Source organism: Oncorhynchus mykiss, chromosome 1 (genome assembly GCF_057628025.1).
Source record: "Oncorhynchus mykiss isolate SJ-2025 chromosome 1, ASM5762802v1, whole genome shotgun sequence".
Classification (NCBI taxonomy): Eukaryota; Metazoa; Chordata; class Actinopteri; order Salmoniformes; family Salmonidae; genus Oncorhynchus; species Oncorhynchus mykiss.
Genome location: NC_143022.1, coordinates 41,100,158 through 41,121,080, shown reverse-complemented (window position 1 = coordinate 41,121,080; position 20,923 = coordinate 41,100,158). Strand labels below are relative to the sequence as shown.

At 43.4% G+C, this 20,923-nt stretch overlaps 1 protein-coding gene across 6 annotated transcripts; it reads left to right on the top strand.

The window, feature by feature from the left end:
• The first annotated feature begins 9,577 nt into the window (after positions 1 to 9,577).
• Positions 9,578 to 20,722, top strand: LOC110522519 (uncharacterized). Of its 6 annotated transcripts, none has more exons than XM_021600969.3 (14): positions 9,578 to 9,702; positions 10,050 to 10,156; positions 11,545 to 11,638; positions 11,729 to 11,816; positions 12,138 to 12,489; positions 12,695 to 12,788; positions 13,077 to 13,164; positions 14,104 to 14,428; positions 18,254 to 18,347; positions 18,450 to 18,537; positions 18,716 to 19,040; positions 19,188 to 19,281; positions 19,375 to 19,462; positions 19,649 to 20,722. In XM_021600969.3, exons 2-14 carry the CDS (start codon positions 10,105 to 10,107, stop codon positions 20,255 to 20,257), a joined length of 2,391 nt encoding a protein of 796 aa, XP_021456644.2. In that variant the 5' UTR covers positions 9,578 to 9,702; positions 10,050 to 10,104; the 3' UTR covers positions 20,258 to 20,722. The 6 variants fall into 6 exon arrangements, with proteins under 6 accessions (XP_021456644.2, XP_090086864.1, XP_036833186.2 ...); XM_090230738.1 differs by having other exon boundaries at positions 9,588 to 9,702; positions 19,623 to 20,722; XM_021600976.3 differs by having other exon boundaries at positions 9,600 to 9,702; positions 10,096 to 10,156.
• The last annotated feature ends 201 nt before the right edge of the window (positions 20,723 to 20,923 follow it).

The following is a 20,923-nucleotide window of genomic DNA, read 5'->3' as shown; positions in this document are numbered from 1 at the left end:
CTCGAAGGCTGAAGACATAAGAGGAAGCGGATAACGATTCTTCACTGTTATGTCATTCAGCCCTCGATAATCTATGCAGGGGCGCAGAGACCCGTCCTTCTTCTTGACAAAAAAAAACCCCGCTCCGGCGGGAGAGGAGGAGGGGACTACGGTACCGGCGTCAAGAGCTACAGAGAGTATAGTCTACCCCGGGGGGGGGTGGTTCCCGGAAGGAGATCAATACTACAATCATACGACCGGTGTGGAGGAAGAGAGGTGGCCCTGGACCGACTGAACACCGTGCGCAGATCGTGATATTCCTCCGGCACCCCTGTCAAATCACCAGGCTCCTCCTGTGAAGAAGAGACAGAGGAAACAGGAGGGATAGCAGACATTAAACATTTCACATGACAAGAGACGTTCCAGGAGAGGATAGAATTACTAGACCAATTAATGGAAGGATTATGACAAACTAGCCAGGGATGGCCCAAAACAACAGGTGTAAAAGGTGAACGAAAAATTAAAAAAGAAATGGCTTCACTATGATTACCAGAAACAGTGAGGGTTAAAGGTAGCGTCTCACGCTGAATCCTGGGGAGAGGACTACCATCCAGGGCGAACAAGGCCGTGGGCTCCTTTAACTGTCTGAGAGGAATGTCATGTTCCCGAGCCCAGGTCTCGTCCATAAAACAGCCCTCCGCCCCAGAGTCTATTAAGGCACTGCAGGAAGCTGACGAACCGGTCCAGCGTAGATGGACCGACAAGGTAGTGCAGGATCTTGAAGGAGAGACAGGAGTAGTAGCGCTCACCAGTAGCCCTCCGCTTACTGACGAGCTCTGGCCTTTTACTGGACATGAAGTGACAAAATGACCAGCGGAACCGCAATAGAGACAGAGGCGGTTGGTGATTCTCCGTTCCCTCTCCTCAGTCGAGATGCGGATACCTCCCAGCTGCATGGGCTCAGCACCCGAGCCGGCAGAGGAAGATGGTAGTGATGCGGAGAGGGAGGCGACGGAGAGCGCGAGCTCCTTTCCACGAGCTCGGTGACGAAGATCAACCCGTCGCTCAATGCGAATAGCGAGTTCAATCAAGGAATCCACGCTGGAAGGAACCTCCCGGGAGAGAATCTCATCCTTTACCTCTGCGCGGAAACCCTCCAGAAGACGAGCGAGCAAGGCCGGCTCGTTCCAGCCACTGGAGACAGCAAGAGTGCGAAACTCAATAGAGTAGTCTGTTATGGATCGATTGCCTTGACATAGGGAAGACAGGGCCCTGGAAGCCTCCTCCCCAAAAACAGATCGATCAAAAACCCGTATCATCTCCTCCTTAAAGTCTTGATACTGGTTAGTACACTCAGCCCTTGCCTCCCAGATTGCCGTGCCCCACTCACGAGCCCGTCCAATAAGGAGAGATATGACGTAGGCGACACGAGCAGTGCTCCTGGAGTAAGTGTTGGGCTGGAGAGAAAACACAATATCACACTGGGTGAGGAACGAGCGGCATTCAGTGGGCTCCCCAGAGTAACACGGCGGGTTATTGATTCTGGGCTCCGGAGATTCGAAAGCCCTGGAAGTGGCCGGTGGATCGAGGCGGAGATGGTGAACCTGTTCTGTGAGGTTGGAGACTTGGGTGGCCAGGGTCTCAACGGCATGTCGAGCAGCAGACAATTCCTGCTTGTGTCTGCCTAGCATCGCTCCCTGGATCTCGACGGCTGAGTGGAGAGGATCCGAAGTCGCTGGGTCCATTCTTGGTCGGATTCTTCTGTTACGGTGCGTGAATGAGGACCCAAAAGCGAATCAACTTAAACAGAGCTTCTTTAATTACCAAACATAGGTAGGCTCAGATGGACCGGCAGATTCCGACAGGACAGGACAAGGTTACAGCAAACATGACGACAGTCTGGTTCAGGCATGAATGACACAAACAAACAAGAATCCGACAAGGACAGGAGCAGAAACAGAGAGAGATATAGGGACCTAATCAGAGGGACAAAAGGGAACAGGTGGGGAACGGGGTGAATGGGTAGTTAGAGGAGACAAGGGACAGCTGGGGGAAAGCGGGGGAGAAAAGGTAACCTAACACGACCAGCAGAGGGAGACAGGGTGAAGGGAAAGGACAGAGACAAGACAACATGACAGTCAATCCCTCCTGGCTGAAAGTGGAGGAGAGATTAACTTCATCACTGCTTGTATTTATGAGAGGTATTGATAAGAGAATTATGTTCTCCAGGTACATCACCCAATTTAATTATATTACTCTCAGTCTGCAAACCAGAATTTGTAAGATTCTGGTCGAATGAAACAGACGGAGGCCCAGCTAAAATAGTCAAAAAGGTTTATTCACGGAACGTTCTAAAGTCAAGAATACCAAACAATACATTTTATACTGACTTCTCACGCCCACACATTCACACAGCCATACGCACACACACACACACAAACAGACGCACATACACACATACCCACACACACATGCACACAAACAGACACACACACATGTCCTGCTACGCACACACTACACTGTCTGTCTCACTACCCAGCCGACAGAGATAGTGACATTGTCCTTGAGACGTACTCCCGTTCTCTCCCAAATCTCTAGTCAGGTCGGCACCAAGCTCAGACAGTCTGTGTTTAAAATACCATAAAGACATATTGTTTTACCCTAATTCTGACTAGGACTACACATTTATTGATTATGATTGTATACATTCTAATCAGTTCCATACAATTATATGTTTCATGGCGGAATATTCAAATCATTCAATTAACAGACAATTCTCACCTATCAGGTGAATGTTGAATGCACCGAGCTGTCTGTTTTAAATAGTGGCGAACAGCCCGGACACACACGCATACCCCGCAAGACATGCCACAAGAGGTCTTTTCACAGTCCCCAAGTTCAGAACAGACTATGAGAGGTACACAGTACTACATAGAGCCATGACTACTGACGCAAGCAGTAAAATTGTATTTAAAAAACAGAAACAGTACAGTGGGGACTGTGAAGCAACACAAACATTGGCACTTGCATACACACACACACACATTTAGTACTGTAGATATGTGGTAGTGGTGGAGTAAGGGCCTGAAGGCACACAGTGTGTTGTGAAATCTGTGAATGTATCATAATGTTTTAAAATTGTATAAACTGCCTTGATTTTGCTGGACCCCAGGAAGAGTGGCTGCTGCTTTGGCAGCAGCTAATGGGGATCCATAATAAATACAAATACACTGAATAGCAGGCTAGTGATTGCTTTACAATGCTTGCAATATAGCCACTGATTCCTTCCAAACTACTCTTTGTTGAATTTGCGATTTCCAACTTGTTGTGTAATGTTTATGGCCGATGAGCACCTCTGTAATTTCTCTTCATTATTTCTCTTCATATGACAAGGATTACAAAGGATTTGCCAGTAGATTGTCAACTTGATTCATGATGATGACTGCTAGCTTGCTAGCTAAGATTTTGAAAGTATGGCGTTGACATGATCAGTCCAATCAAAGCTTCTGTAGATATAACGTGATTTGACGTCATTTTATCTGTGGCCAATGACATTGAGCCTTTTTGGATGGGCATGTCTAATGTAACTCTATGGCAGCACCCAAGGGGATTGAATTTTTGATCTCTACCCTTATACAGTATTTGGCGGTGACGTAGTGTCTCCATGAGTGACTAAACAATGAGCCAATCACAGTGTGACTAGAGAACATTACCAACCCCTATGCTCTGTATTTTCTTGTTTGTTTTTTTACATTGTTTGCAAACTGATATGTGACATGTATATGTGACAATGCCAAAATAACATGCAAAACATGTATTTATTTTTGCTAGAAAAGTGTGGTCGAAATGACGGGTCGCCACTGCTCTGTGGGTTAACTGAGACCTGCCTTGCATGTAAGTCTATCTCTCGTGAGGTATTAGCTACAGTATCTGCTGTACAGAAACTTTTCCACAATGGGTGGTAACCATATACACATAGTTCTGCAGTATACTTATGATATAAAAACATCTGCTGCCAGTCAACATGCATGAGCACCTGTCTGCCTGTCCTCTGATCATGCAGGTAACATCAGTGGATCAATCCTCTATACGTTGTCAAGGGGGAAGAATAATGAGTAAAAACGCTGTCCAAGCTCTGTCCCAATCCCAAACTAATATCACCCAGGAATACACTGGGTACGACACCTCTCCTTCAGCTCTCCACCTTTCCTTTCATCTCTTCTTCTCTCCACTCTCATCCCAACCTAGGTCAAGTGACCTTCTCTATTCGCAATGGCATCAGTGACGGAACTAGAGTTTTATACATGGGGTGGCCAAGGTTACTTCAGGGGGTCCATAGACCAATTCAGAAAATGTGTGTATAACCCTAACCTGGCATCTAAGGAGCATGAATGAATCCTATGATTGCTGATTAGAGGTAGAAGTGATAATTCACTTAACCTGGAGTTCTTCAATGTGGCAGATAGTGTGGTCCAAAAGGGTTACTTCACTAGAATACTTTAACATACTATGAATAGTCAGTGTCTCTACCTCGGAACTGCAGCTCAATTTCTTTCTCTCACACACACACTGTACTCACATACTGAAGAGACTTGGGTCACTCTGTTTTCATGAATATATAATTTGGGTCTTTAAGTGTTGAACATCTAAAATATTTTCAGAAAATAAATCTCAAGCACCAAGGAGATGATATAGCATGTTTGTTACATAAATTGCATAGTTTATTTACAAAAAAACACTGCAATTTGACATACCAGGTACCAAACAGAAATGGACTTGAAAAATATAAATAACTTTGGTGCCCATCAATATTACAAACTTACAGTAACATACTTATTCCCATATATATATTATGTTAACTAATAGCAAAGAAAACTTTTGGAATTGGCCAAATCAAGACCAAATTAAAACTGTGTGACATGATACCCTTTGGATTTATAATTTTAGAATGTCAGTGTACTAGCTAGTACACAGTGCAGGTTTTAATCATGACCAGAGAGACCACCTAAGTGCCAAATTATCATTAGGTAGATTTAAAACTGCATAATTCTGAGGTTCTGGTGAGAACTGGCAAAATGTTTCACAAACTCATCCATGTTGAGGGAGCGTGCCCGCCTTGACTCAACAGATAATTTCTAGGTGACAACCTGTCATCACCCATTGTTGTTCTAAGGTGGGTTTTAATCCGTTTTAAAGCTGAGAAGCTTCTCTCGCAAGAAGCACTGCTGACTGGTGTAACAACAGAAATCTTACGTCGAAATAGCTCAAGGAAGACCTCTTATAAGGTTCTAGAAACACAACAAAGTCAAGGAGAGTAGACCGTCTGTCCCTTCCACTTTTCTCTCTCCTATCAAGAAGCCACTTGGTTTGATAAACCTCATGTTTGAGGTCCTCTACATCTGACTCAAAGGTCGGAGCAAAGGCAAACAGAGGCTCCTCATTCATGTATGTTGTACTCTTTTGGTTGAGAGACTGAACCCCTTGCATTATCTCGCAATTCTTCTTTGAAAAACGCCTCTGCAGCTCAGCTGTGAGACTGTCAAGCACCTGATAAAAGATAGCTCTTTGGAAGCTCTCACCATCACTTTGGTCACAATTTTTCTGTCCTACAGTGCTCAATGTCGAGTCGTGAAATCTTAAGCTTGTTTTAGGCTGTCTTTTACACACTGTTTGTACACTTATTTTGCTATGCTCTGCCATCTCTTCAACCTCTTTCCATAGTTCTCCAAAGTAACCCTCACTTCTGTGGTCCTGTAATGTGTCTGTAAGGGCATCTACTAGATCCACAGCCCTTGTTAGGTCAAGAAAGATTGATTGGAGCATGTCAGAAAGACATTTAGCATCACCAAGCACTTTACAAAAGGTAACCAAGAGCCCTATGAAATGTAAATCTGTCTGAGAAAGAAGGCCCCTTGCCTCCACTGATCTATCACCACTATTTTCAAGTGTGATATGTCTCCTGTCTCAGCCTCCAGTATTTATGCTACAGTAGTTTATGTGTCGGGGGGCTAGGATGTTATATCTGGAGCATTTCTCCTGTCTTATTCGGTGTCCTGTGTGAATTTAAGTATGCTCTCCCTAATTCCCTCTTTCTTTCTCTCAGAGGACCTGAGCCCTAGGACCATGCCTGAGGAATACCTGGCGAGTCCTTGCTGTCCCCAGTCCACCTGGCCGTGCTGCTGCTCCAGTTTCAACTGTTCTGCCTGCGGCTATGGACACTGGGCATGCTATCTGTGGCTTGTGTACTTAGCATTGCCACATGCATTCATCCTTTTCTCTATGAGAAGGTCATGCTTTGCTATTTCCTCTAAGATTGTCAAAAAAAATTACCGTTGTGAGAGTCAGATTCTCGATGACCTCTCTGAGCTATATTTTGAGTGGCAGTTAATAGGAGCACATCTGCAATTGTTTTAATGTAAGTACAGTTTTCCTCTACTTTCTTTTTCCGGTCCTCATTTCTGACATCAAGTTGCTGTCAATAGCCCTTTTATGCTGATTCCAAGCATTGATATGCTCTGCCTTCAAATGGAGCTTAAACCCAGAATCTTTAAACAGCACCTTTTTCCAGTTACAAAAACCTGACTGATGTGAAGGCAGATTCAGGTGTATTGGGCAGAGAAAAATGCCTACAGGCAAAACATTAAGTTGAATGTTGACTTAAAATATTCAAGGCATGATTTGTCCTTACACCAGGAGCTGTTGAAAGCCATTTTCCTAGTACCATGCTGAGTTCTGGGAAATGTTTTCAATCATGGTGGTACAGGACCCTCTTCTCTGGATCTTGAAATACATGTTACATAATATGTTATATCTCTATGGAAATGTATAATTAAGGGATCCACATGATTAGATACGAACAGCTGCTACATAAAAATGTGTAGTTTCAAGTATAAGCCTGTCCTACCATTAGGTCCTTTTGGAACAGTATACCTGGTGCTTGATGCAGTTGGAAGGGGCTCAATGAAATCTCCTGGCAACTCTGGCTCACTGTCTTACTCAGAGGTCTCAGTATCATCCCTTGATACATCTATTACATTAAAATAACACAATAACCATTACTGTATTATCACAATAAAAATGCCACAGCCATCAAAAGAACACACATGAATCAACAACCAACACTTTAAAGTGAGACTTAATCTGACAATTTATTACAAACTGAAGCTAAACTTAAATTCTGAACTCGGCATGTGACTGACTGCCTGGTTGATGGTCTGACCTGGTGGTGGTAGACTGGGTCCTTGCAAATTCTGACCACACTGACTAGCCTCACGTTAGGGGACTGCTCTGGGGTCGGTGGGGATGTAAGGCTGGGATCCGTTTGCACCTGATCTGCCCGTTTGTGCTTCTTTAAAAATGAGTCTCATAGCTCTTTCTTTTAATGTTTAATTGACCCTATGCAAAAATAAGACAGTCTATGGTTACATCTAAGCATCCAATTACCCACATTTTAGTCAAATCTCAATCTTAATTGCAAATCTCCATTATCATAATTGTACCTTAAAATCAACTACCAGCCTAAATTACTAGTTAGATCATGGCTAGCCTGACTCTGCAGTAAATAATTTAGCTAGCTATAATTTCTTAGTGTGCAGAGACTGACACAGAGATAGGGAGGTTTTAGTCCGCAAAAACAACTTTACCAGGACAGAAAATAAACACAACAAAGAAAATCACTTAAATTTGGCTCGGTCCTTCTTCGCTACTTTTGCTCGGTTTCGGTCCCTCCCCGTTCCTTTTCGCGGTGTGCCACAGTGCTCCTTTTATTTGGCCTCCACGGCTGGTTGGCACTTCCCCCTAATTACCTCCACTTGGAGTTGTCCGTGTCGGGGTGCCCAGCTCCCGTATTCCCAGCAGAGGGAGTCAACGTCGCCTCACGTACCTCCCCTCAATTACCATCCCCCGGGGTAGACCTCCTGGGATACCACATAATGATCAATTAGCCTTTAAAAATGATAAACTTGGATTAGCTAATACACGTGCAATTGGAATACAGGAGTGATGGTTGCTGATAATGGTCCTCTATACGCCTATGTAGATATTCCATTAAAGAAATCAGCCGTTTCCAGCTACAATAGTCATTTACAACATTAACCATGTCTGCACTGCATTTCTTTCTGATCAATTTGATGTCACTTTAATGGACTTGTTTTTTTCGTGGTTTTTTTTTACTTTTCTTTATAAAAACAAGGACATTTCTAAGTGACCCCAAACGTTTGAACGGTAATGTATATAGAGATTGTTTCCAAAGTTTGGTATCTTGGCATTTTGTTTATTTTCCCCTTCTTGTTTTATATAGTAGGCCATGCACTCAAAAGAAGTGAGTCTTCAAACTGATAAGCCTATATGTTGTCATTGCAGGAAGAGAAAAGATTAACCAAATCACAGTGCATTTATGACACTAACAGAGCGTGCACAGGTTCCTTGATATGTGCACTACCACCAGTGGGCCAAAGTGCAGCACAGCTGAAAGTATCTACCAAAGATAGATGGGGCTTGCAGGAGAACAACATACCACAGAACAATGGTGTGTCCATTGATAATGCACCTGTTTAAAGATGCTATGAATTCCATCACTGAAGAAGGTTAAAGGACAATCCAAACATCTATGTCCATGCATGGCCGTCACGTCATCCACAACACTGCCAAAAAGTCTGGACAGGGTTTTTCCTGAGGTGTGTAGTGTACTGAGTAGATTTATTTATGCTTTGATTTACTTAAATTCAGTCTAATTCCAAGCAAGAACATTTATCATGGAATGATTTAATTAAAATTAAAAAAGTTATTTTGCAGGTGTCCAAATTTGATGTTGAGGACCTAGTCGTGAAAGTTAAAAGGAAAGGTTACCTGACAGGTCAACACTAGCCAAAACCACCTATATTTTCGTAGTTGTTGAAATATCCAACAGAGTACATTTGAATGGTTTGAAATTCGCATGTCATATTTCCCCGAGCAGGAAATCTCACTCAAAGCCATCATCCCTGGGAAGTAGTTAGTTGCACACCCTTGGCCGAACGCGGTGAAACATCTTAAACTGTAAGAAATCCGTTGTATTTTTTTTAAACGGTAGATATTTTTCCTGTTTGCTCGCCATAAAGCTAGTTAATTGTCTCTGCAGCCTGGATGGAGGATACTTTATGTACGAGCCGGTCCACAAGTGGATTACCTCGAATGCACACCAAGTTCAGACGATACTGATACTCCTGACCGGCTGCCTAGGCTACATATTGGCTTTTTCACCGACACCCGATAGCAAGGGCTAAATGTTTCGTGTCCCTGTTTTAACAGGGGGCGTAGGACGGTTCTTCACGTCTTTCAGATGGCTAGCTACTGTTAGTCGTTAGCTAGATATTAAGATTGAGTTGAAATAAGTATTGTAAACCGCATTGACAATTAGTACAGAAAATGTTTCAGTTAACACAAACTGTTAAATATTTTCTTATCCTCGGAATATGCTAGATTTGTTGTTGTTGAAAAATCTAGCTTGTTCTCAAACAACGACGTGTCGACCTCACGGTTGTGGAAGTGGGAACAAATGTTTGGTTCCGGATGTCGTTGTTGTACCCCATGCTACAGGGTTACGCCACAGGAAAAAACCAATCATATTCGTTGAAATACATGACACTCCTCCCCCGGATCGTAATAGGGTGCACCCTTCTCGGATCGTGCACAACCCTAACTAGATAGGAATACAGAAACTGCATAACAACTTTTGTTAAAAATGTGAGTGTTTTTTGTGTAACCCTTTCACTTTGGTACCAAATCGAAATATTTATAACAGACGAATTTACTGGGTGTTGAAAATAGGACATTGTTTTGACTTATCCTGCTAGGGGGTTGGGTTGTCGTAACTAGCTACTTGATACCAAACGTTAGCTGCTAGCTAGCTAAACAACTAATCAAGGGTTGGCAAATCCTACATTCTTTGTTGGCAAATAGCCCCATACATTTGAGAAATAACCATTTCCCGAAAAGCAAAAAAAACAACTATCAAACTTAGGGAGCTGGCGGATGCTGGATAGCTAACTACAACTGCCTACTAAGCTATTCTTATTCTCCTGGATGGAAAGCTTGTGTGCATGAGCACGCTTCCTTCCTGTACGTTCTGTTCTCTAGCTGGTGCAAATGGAGTCAACGATGGACCCAACGCCTAATGTCACAGATAACTTGTATAAAAGTAAGTAGTAAATGTTATTAGCTATTTTCTTTCGTCTCATCTAGTTACCTACCGTAAGGTAAATTGTCACATGCATACAACTGCAGGCTGTTGTGCTAGTGAAGTAATTTATTGAATGGGTTGTTTTTATCCCCTCTGCTTCCGTTGTAGCGATACACAACATGGCCAAAAGTACGTGGACACCCCTTTTAAATTAGTGGATTCGGCTGTTTCATCCACACCCGTTGCTGACAGGTGTTTAAAATCGAGCACACAGCCATACAATCTCCATAAACAAACATTGGCAGTAGAATGGCCCGTACTGAAGAGATCAGTGACTTTCAACGTGGCACCGTCCATAGGATACCACCTCTCCAACAAGTCAGTTTGTCAAATTTCTGCCCCGGTCAACTAAGTGCTGTTATTGTGAAGTGGCTCAGCCGCAAAGTGGTAGGTCACACAACGGGGCCGCCGAGTACTGTAGCACGTAAAAATCTTCTGCCCTCTATTGCAACACTCACTACCGAGTTCCAAATGGCCTCTGGAAGCAACGTTCGCACAAGAACTAGAGCTGTTCATTGGGTGCTTCATGAAATGGGTTTCCATGGCCAAGCAGCTGCACACAAGCCTAAGATCACCATATGCAATGCCAAGCATCGGCTGGAGTGGTGTAAAGCTTTCCGCCATTAGCTTGGAGTAGTGGAAATGCGTTCTCTGGATTGATGAATTACGCTTCACCATCAGGCAGACCAATGGACGAAACTGGGTTTGCGGATGCCAATAGAACCTACCTGTCCAAATGCATAGTGCCAACTGTAAAGTTTGGTGGCGGAGGAAAAATGGTCTGGGGCTGTTTTTTTATGGTTCCGGCTAGGCCCCATAGTTCCAGTGAAGGGAAATCTTAATGCTACAGCATAAATTACATTCTTGATGATTTTGTGCTTTGAAATTTGTGGCAACAGTTTGGGGAAGGTCCTTTCCTGTTTCAGCATGACAATGCCCCCATGCACAAGCAAGGTCCATACAGAAGAACTTGACTGGCCTGCAAAGAGTCCTGACCTCAACCCCATCGAACACCCTTGGGATTAATTGGAACGCCGACTGTGAGTCAGGCCTAATCGCCCAACATCAGTGCCCAACTTTATTAGTGCTCTTGTGGCTGAATGGAAGTCACAAGTCCCCGTAGCAATGTCCCCGTAGCAATGTTTCAACATCTAGTGGAATGCCTTCCCAGAAGAGTGGAGGCTGTTATCGCAGCAAAGGGGGGACCAGCTCCATATTAATGCCCATGATTTTGGAATGAGATGTTTGACTTTCAGGTGTCCACTTACTTTTGGCCATGTAGTGTATCTAGTTGCAGCAAGCTATGGACTATTAGGTGATTACAATCCAATGTGTTTTGTTTACAGTGACTGAAGAGGACGTCAAGAGGTTAATAGAACTGCGTTCCTCCAATGAGGCTCTTTTCACAGGAAAAAGAAATGCTGCCAAGGTTGCCTGGAAGTATGTGAGGGTTGTCATATGTATGAAATTGTATACACCAGTATACCACAATCAGGATTGTAACTGTTTTTTTTATTTTTCACTATGCAGTGCAATTCTAAAGGGATTAGGTCTTGAGGGAAAGCTGACAGCTGACCAGATTGCCAAAAAGTGGGAAAATCTGAAGACTAGATACAAGGTAAAGTGTGTGTGCACTTGGAAGAAGGAAGTTGGGTGTTTACTGATATTGTAAATATTTACTGACCATATCGTCAAAACAAAAAAAGCTTCATCCCAGCAGAGGAGGCTGGTGGGAGGAGCTATAGGAGGACATGCTGATTGTAATGGCTGGAATGGAATTAATGGAATAGAGTCAAATGCGTGGTTTCCATATATTTGATACCATTCCATGAATTCCATTCCAGCCATTACAATGAGCCTGTCCTCCTATAGGACCCCCCACCAGCCTCCTCTGCATCCCAGTCATAGTCCCACTTCTGTGTTTGTTTTTTTCCTTTAGGATTTAAAATACCCTTTTCTTGGCAAGGACACTGTTTCTACTAGCATAGCCTCCTGGCCATGGTTCCAACTAATGGATGAGGCCATGGAAGGACGCCTCTTCAACAGCGCCCACGTTTTGGCGGTGGAATCTTTGGGTGGTGAGGATCCGAGTGCTCCCTCGCCATTAACCAACGAGAGAGAACAGGGGACCGAGGGTGCTGACATTTTGGAGTTCTTGATCAAAACGGAGATGGAGGACAGTGCAGGGACAGGGAACTTGGAAAACAATGCAACAGTTAACACTGATGCAACTCAGACTGGGGCCTCTACTACTATGGGCTGGCGAAGAATGTCAGAATGCTCATATAAAAGTAAGTAAGTGAGCTGAGCATGCTCTGTGATTGTGTTGATAGGTTGACAGTTAATGATTTATTCAACCTTTATTTGTCCAGGAGGTCTGTCTAGATTCTAGGTCTTTAGTAATTGTAGTTATTGTTAGCAAGTTTGCTGCAAAAAATAGTGTTACTTGATACAAGGTAATCATTCAAATTACTGACATTGTTTCTTGATCAACAGTGACAGAGCAGGAGACGGAGAGAATGATAAAGCTGCGTGCCGTGAATGAGGCCCTCTTCACAGGCAGAAAACATACCGCTAAGCCAGCCTGGAGGTGAATATGTCTGGGAGGGACAGATGCAGACCATATTATTGCCAAGCACATTCTGTTATTGTCTGTCCCTAATCCAACCCTAGCTCTTTCACACTTACATATGTCTGAAAGGACTGGACCGGCTAGCTAGGAAGACATTTTTATCTATCAGAAGGCAAAATGGAGCTATTACCCTATTGCTTACACCTATTTGATCATTTCAGATTTCGTTTAGTGTCCTAACAGAATTGTTTTGCAAATTATTGTCTCAAGTTAACCATTGTTGTTTGTCTCCATGTTTTCCTGCAGAGCTATTTTGAATGTGTTGGGTCTTCAGGGAAAAGTGACTACTGACCAGCTAGCCAAAAAGTGGGATAATCTCAAGAGGCGATATAAGGTAGTGTGAGAGGGTGATGACAGTACTCAACTCAATCAATCAAATTTATTTTATATAGCCCTTCGTACATCAGCTGATATCTCAAAGTGCTGTACAGAAACCCAGCCTAAAACCCCAAACAGCAAGCAATGCAGGTGAAGAAGCACGGTGGCTAGGAAAAACTCCCTAGAAAGGCCAAAACCTAGGAAGAAACCTAGAGAGGAACCAGGCTATGTGGGGTGGCCAGTCCTCTTCTGGCTGTGCCGGGTGGAGATTATAACAAAACATGGTCAAGATGTTCAAATGTTCATAAATGACCAGCATGGTCGAATAATAATAAGGCAGAATAGTTGAAACTGGAGCAGCAGCACAGTCAGGTGGACTGGGGACAGCAAGGAGTCATCATGTCAGGTATTCCTGGGGCATGGTCCTAGGGCTCAGGTCCTCCGAGAGAGAGAAAGAAAGAGAGAATTAGAGAGAGCATATGTGGGATGGCCAGTCCTCTTCTGGCTGTGCCGGGTGGAGATTATAACAGAACATGGCCAAGATGTTCAAATGTTCATAAATGATCAGCATGGTCGAATAATAATAAGGCAGAACAGTTGAAACTGGAGCAGCAGCACAGCCAGGTGGACTGGGGACAGCAAGGAGTCATCATGTCAGGTAGTCCTGGGGCATGGTCCTAGGGCTCAGGTCCTCCGAGAGAGAGAAAGAGAGAAGGAGAGAATTAGAGAACGCACACTTAGATTCACACAGGACACCGAATAGGACACTCAACTAGTGCATTTGTGTATGTAACTTGTATTAGTGAACTTTTAGTGTAGTGTATAAGAAACATTCTCCTAGTCTGTTGAAGTTATTATTGATTCACAATGTATCTTGCATCACCTCCTGCACAAATCTCCTCGCAATTCCACTCCACACTGCTCTGTCCACTGTGTTGTTCCTCTTTTGGCGCAGGAGTTGAAATGTCCAGCCCGCGGCATGGAGAGCAACCCAAATTCCTGGCCCTGGTTCTACCGCATGAATGATGCTGTCGAGGGGCGTTTCGCCGGCTGCGCCCCCATCCTGACGCCAGTAGTAGAGGAGGGTGATGAGGAGTTTGAGCCCTCTCCACCACCAAGGAAGAGGGCTCGTCGGACACCAGGGAGGGGGGGGATGTCGGAGTTCTTGACAGAGTCAGAAATGGATGAGCTGGTAGAAACAGAGGATAGGAACGGTGCAGCCATGTTCCCAGGGTCCGCCATAGGGGAGTATCACAGGACCACGGAATTCTCATATAAGTGTAAGTGATGTTTTGCCTTTTTTAAAGGGATGATTTACTCAAAATACAATATGACTGTATAAAATCAATATGATTTCCCACTTAGGCTGGTATTGGTTGACCCAGACAGTTTTTAAAGTGCATGTTTGAGTTATTTAGTTACATTCACCATCTTGTGACCCGAACACGGAACCCAAACCGGCTGCGCTCGTGCGCTATCGTGCATACATTTATGTTTGTCCCCCTACACCAAACACGATCACGACACGCAGGTTAAAATATCAAAACAAACTCTGAACCAATGACATTAATTTGGGGATAGGTTGAAAAGCATTAAACATGTATCGCAATTTAGCTAGTTACCTTGCACTTGCTAGCTAATTTGTCCTATTTAGCTAACTTGCTGTTGCTAGCTAATTTGTCCTGGGATACAAACATTGAGTTGTTATTTTACCTGAAATGCACATGGTCCTCACTCTGACAATTAATCCACACAGCAGGTACCCACGTGCCATCTCCTCATTGGTTATACCCACGTGGGTGATTGAAAGACTAACTGTTTTGCCAGTTGTCGTGGTAATACTATGAAAGTTTAGATGCCGATCACCATATAAGTTCAAAGATGAAAAGGCCTGGAAGGAGCAGAGATGACTAGAAACAATTTGGTTGGCCATTTTATGTGTGGATTAGTTGTCGGAGTAGAGGACCTTGTGCATTTCAGGTAAAATAACAACTCAATGTTTGTATCCCAGGACAAATTAGCTAGCAACAGCAAGCTAGCTAAATAGGACAAATTAGCTAGCAAGTGCAAGCTAACTAGCTAAATTGCCATACATGTTTAATGCTTTTCGACCTGTCCCCAAATTAATGTCATTGGTTCAGAGTTAGTTTTGATATTTTAACCTGTGTGTTGTGATCGCGTTTGGTGTAGGGGGACAAAATACATTTATGCACAATGGCACACGATGGTGCACGCGCGCAGCCGGTTTGGGTTCCGTGTAAGCCTTATGAATTATTGGTAATATTTTAACTAGTAGCAACAATAACTAACTGATTAACAGCTTCTATCTCCAGGCCATCACTGTTAAACAGTTACCACTAGCTGACCTCCGCACAGTACCCTGCCCTGAACCTTGGACAATGCCACTAACCGGCTACCACCCAGTACTCTACCTTGCACTTTAGAGACTGCTGCCCTATGTACATAGTCATTGAACACTGGTCACTTTAATAATGTTTACATACTGTTTTACCCACTTTATATGTATATACTGTTTTCTAGTCATGGCTCATTCTATATAACTACTGCTATATACACCTTTTCTATTCACAGACAATCCATACCGTCTGTACACACCATTCGCATACATATAGTACCAGTCAAAAGTTTGGACACACCTACTCATTCCAGGGTTTTTCTTTTTTTCTACTATTTTCTACATTGTAGAATAATAATGAAGACGTCAACTCTATGAAAACATATGGAATCATGTAGTAACCAAAAAAAGTGTTAAATCAAAATAATTTTTACATTTGAGATTCTTCAAAGTAGCCACCCTTTGCCGTGATGACAGCTTTGCATATGCTTGGCATTCTCTCAACCAGCTTCATGAGGTAGTCACCTGGAATGCATTTCAATTGACAGGTGTGCCTTTAAAAGTTAATTTGTGGAATTTCTTTCCTTAATGTGTTTGAGCCAATCAGTTGAGTTGTGACAAGGTAGGGGTGGTAAACAGAAAATAGCCCTATTTTGTAAAAGACCAGGTCCATATTATGGAAAGAACAGCTCAAATAAGCAAAGAGAAACGACAGTCCTTTACTTTAAGACATGGTCAGTCAATGCAGAAAATGTCAAGAACTTTGAGTGTTTCTTCAAGTGCAGTTGCAAAAACCATCAAGCGCTATGATGAAACTGGCTCTCATGAGAACTGCCACAGGAAAGGAAGAACCAGAGTTACCTCTGCTGCAGAGGATGAGTTCATTAGAGTTACCAGCCTCAGAAATTGCAGCCCAAATAAATGCTTCAGAGTTCAAGTAACTTACACATCTCAACATCAACTGTTCAGAGGAGACTGCATGAATCAGGCCTTCATGTTCAAGTTGCTGCAAAGAAACCACTACTAAAAAGGACACCAATAAGAAGAGACTTGCTTGGGCCAAGAAACATGAGCAATGGACATTAGACTGGTGGAAGTCCTTTGGTCTGATGAGTCCAAATTTAAGATTTTTGGTTCCAACCACCACGTCTTTGTGAGACGCAGAGTAGGTGAACGGATGATCTCCACATGTGGGGTTCCCACCGTTAAGCATGGAGGAGAAGGTGTGGGGGTGCTTTGCTAGTGACACTCAGTGATTTATTTAGAATTCATAGCTACCACAGCATTCTGCAGCATTACGCCATCCCATCTGGTTTGCACTTAGTGGGACTATCATTTGTTTTTCAACAGGACAATGACCCAACACACCTCCAGGCTGTGTAAATGGCTATTTGACCAAGAAGGAGAGTGATGGAGTGCTGCATCAGTTGACCCGACTTCCACAATCACCCGACCTCAACCCAATTGAGGTGGTTTGGGATGAGTTGGACCGCAGAGTGAAGGAAAAGCAGGCAAAAAGTGCCCAGATTATTGGTGAACTGCTTCTAGACTGTTGGAAAAGCATTCCAGGTTAAGTTGGTTGAGAGAATGCCAAGACTGCAAAGCTGTCAAGGCAAAGGGTGGCTACTTTGAAGAATCTCAAATATAGCACTTTATTTTGGTTACTACATGATTCCATATGTGTTATTTCATAGTTTTGATGCCTTCACTATTATTCTACAATGTAGAAAATAGTTTTTTTTTAAATATATATTTAGAAAATTGGTACTTTATACATTTACACTGAGTATACAAAACATTAAGCACACCTGCTCTTTCCATGACATAGACTGACCAGGTGAAAGCTATGATCCATTATTGATGTCACTTGTTAAATCCACTTCAGTCAGTGTAGATGAAGGGAGGAGACAAGTTAATGAAGGATTTTTAAGCCTTGAGACAATTGAGACATGGATTGTATGTGTTTGCCATTCAGTGTGAATGGGCAAGACAAAATTACTGTGAAGAACTGCAACACTGCTGGATTTTTTCACGCTCCGCAGTTTACCATCTGTATCAAGAATGGTCCACCACCCAAAGGACATCCAGCTGACTTGACACAACTGTGGGAAGCATTGGAGTCAACATGGGCCAGCACCCCTGTGGAATTCTTGACACCTTGTAGAGTCCATGCCTGACAAATTTAGTCTGTTCTGAAGGCGGCGGGGGGGGGGGGGGGGCTGCAACTCAAAATTAGTAAAGTTTTACTTATGTTTGGTATTCTCAGTGTATATTCTGGTCCTGATGCTAATTTCCTGTAATACTATCCATTTTGCCATGGGGGTTTTGTTCTGTGTATTTAAATACTGTATTCTCAAAAGCTCATTCTATTGCATTTTAGTTACAGTCAGCATCCATTTTGGTCACAGTCAGCAAACACTGTATTTATGTGTATACTGGATTCTTGACAGGGCTCACTAATATATCTAGTGTGTGTGTGCGCGTATAGATTGCATTTGGGTTACAGTGCTATTTGGGTTGTTAATTGGATTCATATGGTCATTCTTGTTTTATTTATATGTATTATTATTTGTGTACTTGATTTACATTTTACTACATTGTTAGGAGCTATTATCATAAGCATTTCACTGTACCCACTATAACATCTGCTAAACTGTGTACCCGACTGATTTAACTTTGATTTGAACAAGTTACTTGGATAACACGTCTTTGTGAAGAATAACACTAGTTATATTTGCTTGCATTACAGTGACTGAGGAGGACACCAAGAGATTGATAGAGCTGCGTGCTTCTAATGAGGCTCTTTTCACAGGAAAGAGAAATACTGCCAAGCCTGCTTGGAGGTGAGTTGGCTTGTGTTGGAAGAAAGTATTTGGCGGAAAAAAAATCTGCTATTTCCAGTCTATGTACTCGGTTTATTTTGTAAATCCCTTATTTCTCTGCAGGGCAATAGTGAAAGAGATGGGCCTCGCAGGCAAGTTGTCTGCTGATCAGGTCTCTAAAAAGTGGGACAACCTGAAGACAAAATTCAAGGTAACGTAACTAGTGTGTGTCTATGTACAATCTCACCCTATTTGTCAGAGCCTGTGGGTTTACTTGCGCATGTATGTAAACATCCATGCTTATTTGTGGTACCGGAGGATGAGCACCGGAGGATGGGTAAGTCTAAGTTTTATCTCCCAATAAATTTCGATCTTCTTTTGTCCTTTAGGACTTGAAGTACCCGCCACGTGGCATGGAGAACCAGAGCAGCCCTGCCTCCTGGCCTTGGTTCCAACTTATGAACGATGCCTTCGAGGGCCGACTGGCCGGGAGAGCCCCCAAAATAACGCCTGTATGGGTGAGCGAGGAAGACTACTTGTTTGTATCCTCGCCGATGCCTACAGAGAGAGACCCGTGTCCCATGCCAGAGAGTAGTGGGATTTCTGAGCTGGTAGAGGCAATGGGACCAGGGGACACAGATGTGGATGGAACCGTTACGTTCATCGATGCCAGTGGAGAGGAGTGCCCCACACCTTTGGAATTCTCCTATAAAAGTCAGTACCATTCTTCATGTCTCAGAATGTACTTTTTAAGGAGGATAAAATACTTTTAAAATGTAAAACTTCAGGAGTTTAAAATGTATGACTGTTGACAAGATATGAGGTAAACAAATATCCACTTTAATTTTGTTTTGATGACAGTGACCGAGCAGGATACGAGGAGGCTGATCAAGTTGCGGGCTGCCAATGAGGTTCTCTTCACTGGGAGGCGAAATGCTGCCAAGACTGCATGGAAGTTTGTAGGATTTAGTATGAAAATAAATGTCAATGACAATGCAATGAAATCAGATATGCATTATCAAAACTAATTGATCATGTTTGTGTGCAGGGCCATTTTAAAAGAGTTGGGTCTCCTGGGAAAGGTGTCAACTTACCAGGTGGCCAAGAAGTGGGACAACTTAAAGAGGAGATATAAGGTAAACGATCAGGTGATTGTTTGCTGCTAATGTGTGCAACATGAAATAAACCAAACTGCAAGTGGATCAAAATCTGAATGTCTTTAGTGAAGGACCAATCCTTCCTAATGCACATGCATTGCTCAAACACTGTAGTCTGCTCTGTGTTTGTGTTCTATAGTTTGTCCCCTGTTGTTCTCTGAACAGGACCTGAAGTACCCTCCTGTGGGCATGGAGAGCATGGCAGACAATGCTGCTTCCTGGCCATGGTTCTACCTCATGAACGAGGCCATGGAGGGCCGCCTTGCTGCCAGCGGACCTGTCCTGACCCCTATAACGGATGGCGACGACCCAAAGCCTTCCCCTTTGCAGCCCATTCGAAATAGAGGACGCCCGTTGCTGGACAGAGGCGACACCACACTGGAGTACGACCAAGAGATGTATGCGGACCCCGCCACAGAGGAGTGCCACCGGGCCACAGCGGAGTGTGAGAGGGCCCTAAGAGAGGAGAGGTTGGGTAGGGGACCAGCTGGGGCCACTGCTGCTCACAAGGGAGTGACACTAGAGAGAGAGTGGGAGATGGTGGAGAGGGAGAGGGCAGCGATAGAGGGGGATAGAGCGGCAGTGGACAGAGAGCGGCAGTGGCTGGAGAGCGAGAGAGCCAACTTGGCAAGAGAGAGGATGCTGTTGGAACAGGACAGGATGGCCCTGGGGAGAGAGAGAGAGGCCTTTGAGAGCCAGAGGGCAGCAGTGGTGATGAACAGCGCTACAGTGGTGCACACTGGACACATCAACCACTGTGGGATGGGGATGTAGACTGATGTTATAGACGGATTGGAAGCCAAGGACTGATCAAGAGCTTTCAAGTTACTTGGAGAACAGACTTTTCAGCATGTTTTCACCTTATTGGCTCGAGATTAATCTCTTTTTACACTATCTCTAAACTTAATGGTTTGTTCAACTAAACCAGTGAGAGATTTCAATCTGTGACACTGCTCACTTGTTTTGAATGATATTTGGAAATTTGTCTGTGTTGTATTTCTTTTGACAGAAAAGGCTAATGATATAAGCCTTAAAGTTTTTGTGATTTGACTCAGTTATTCCAATGACCTCACATCGTCTTTTCAGTCTTGGTTGCAATTACAGTATATTGTAATAAAATAAAAAAAGCACCGTAAAGTGAGAACTGAACGCTTAAAACAGTTCTAACTTTTAAAATGTCTCTGTGAAAGCTGTTTTCACTTTCAAACAATTAAAACGCTGTAAAGTACTGCTAAAAAAGTATGGAAGTGAATTATTGTTTGAAAAATCTAATCACGGTAGGGGAGAGGGTTGAGGCATTTAAAAAAACAAACATTTGGCATCACTCAGTCAAGGAAAATGTACGGTGCATTCGGGAAGTTTTCAGACCCCTTGACATTCCACATTTTACGTTACAGCCTTATTCTAAAATGACGGAAAAACAATTTAATAAAATCTACA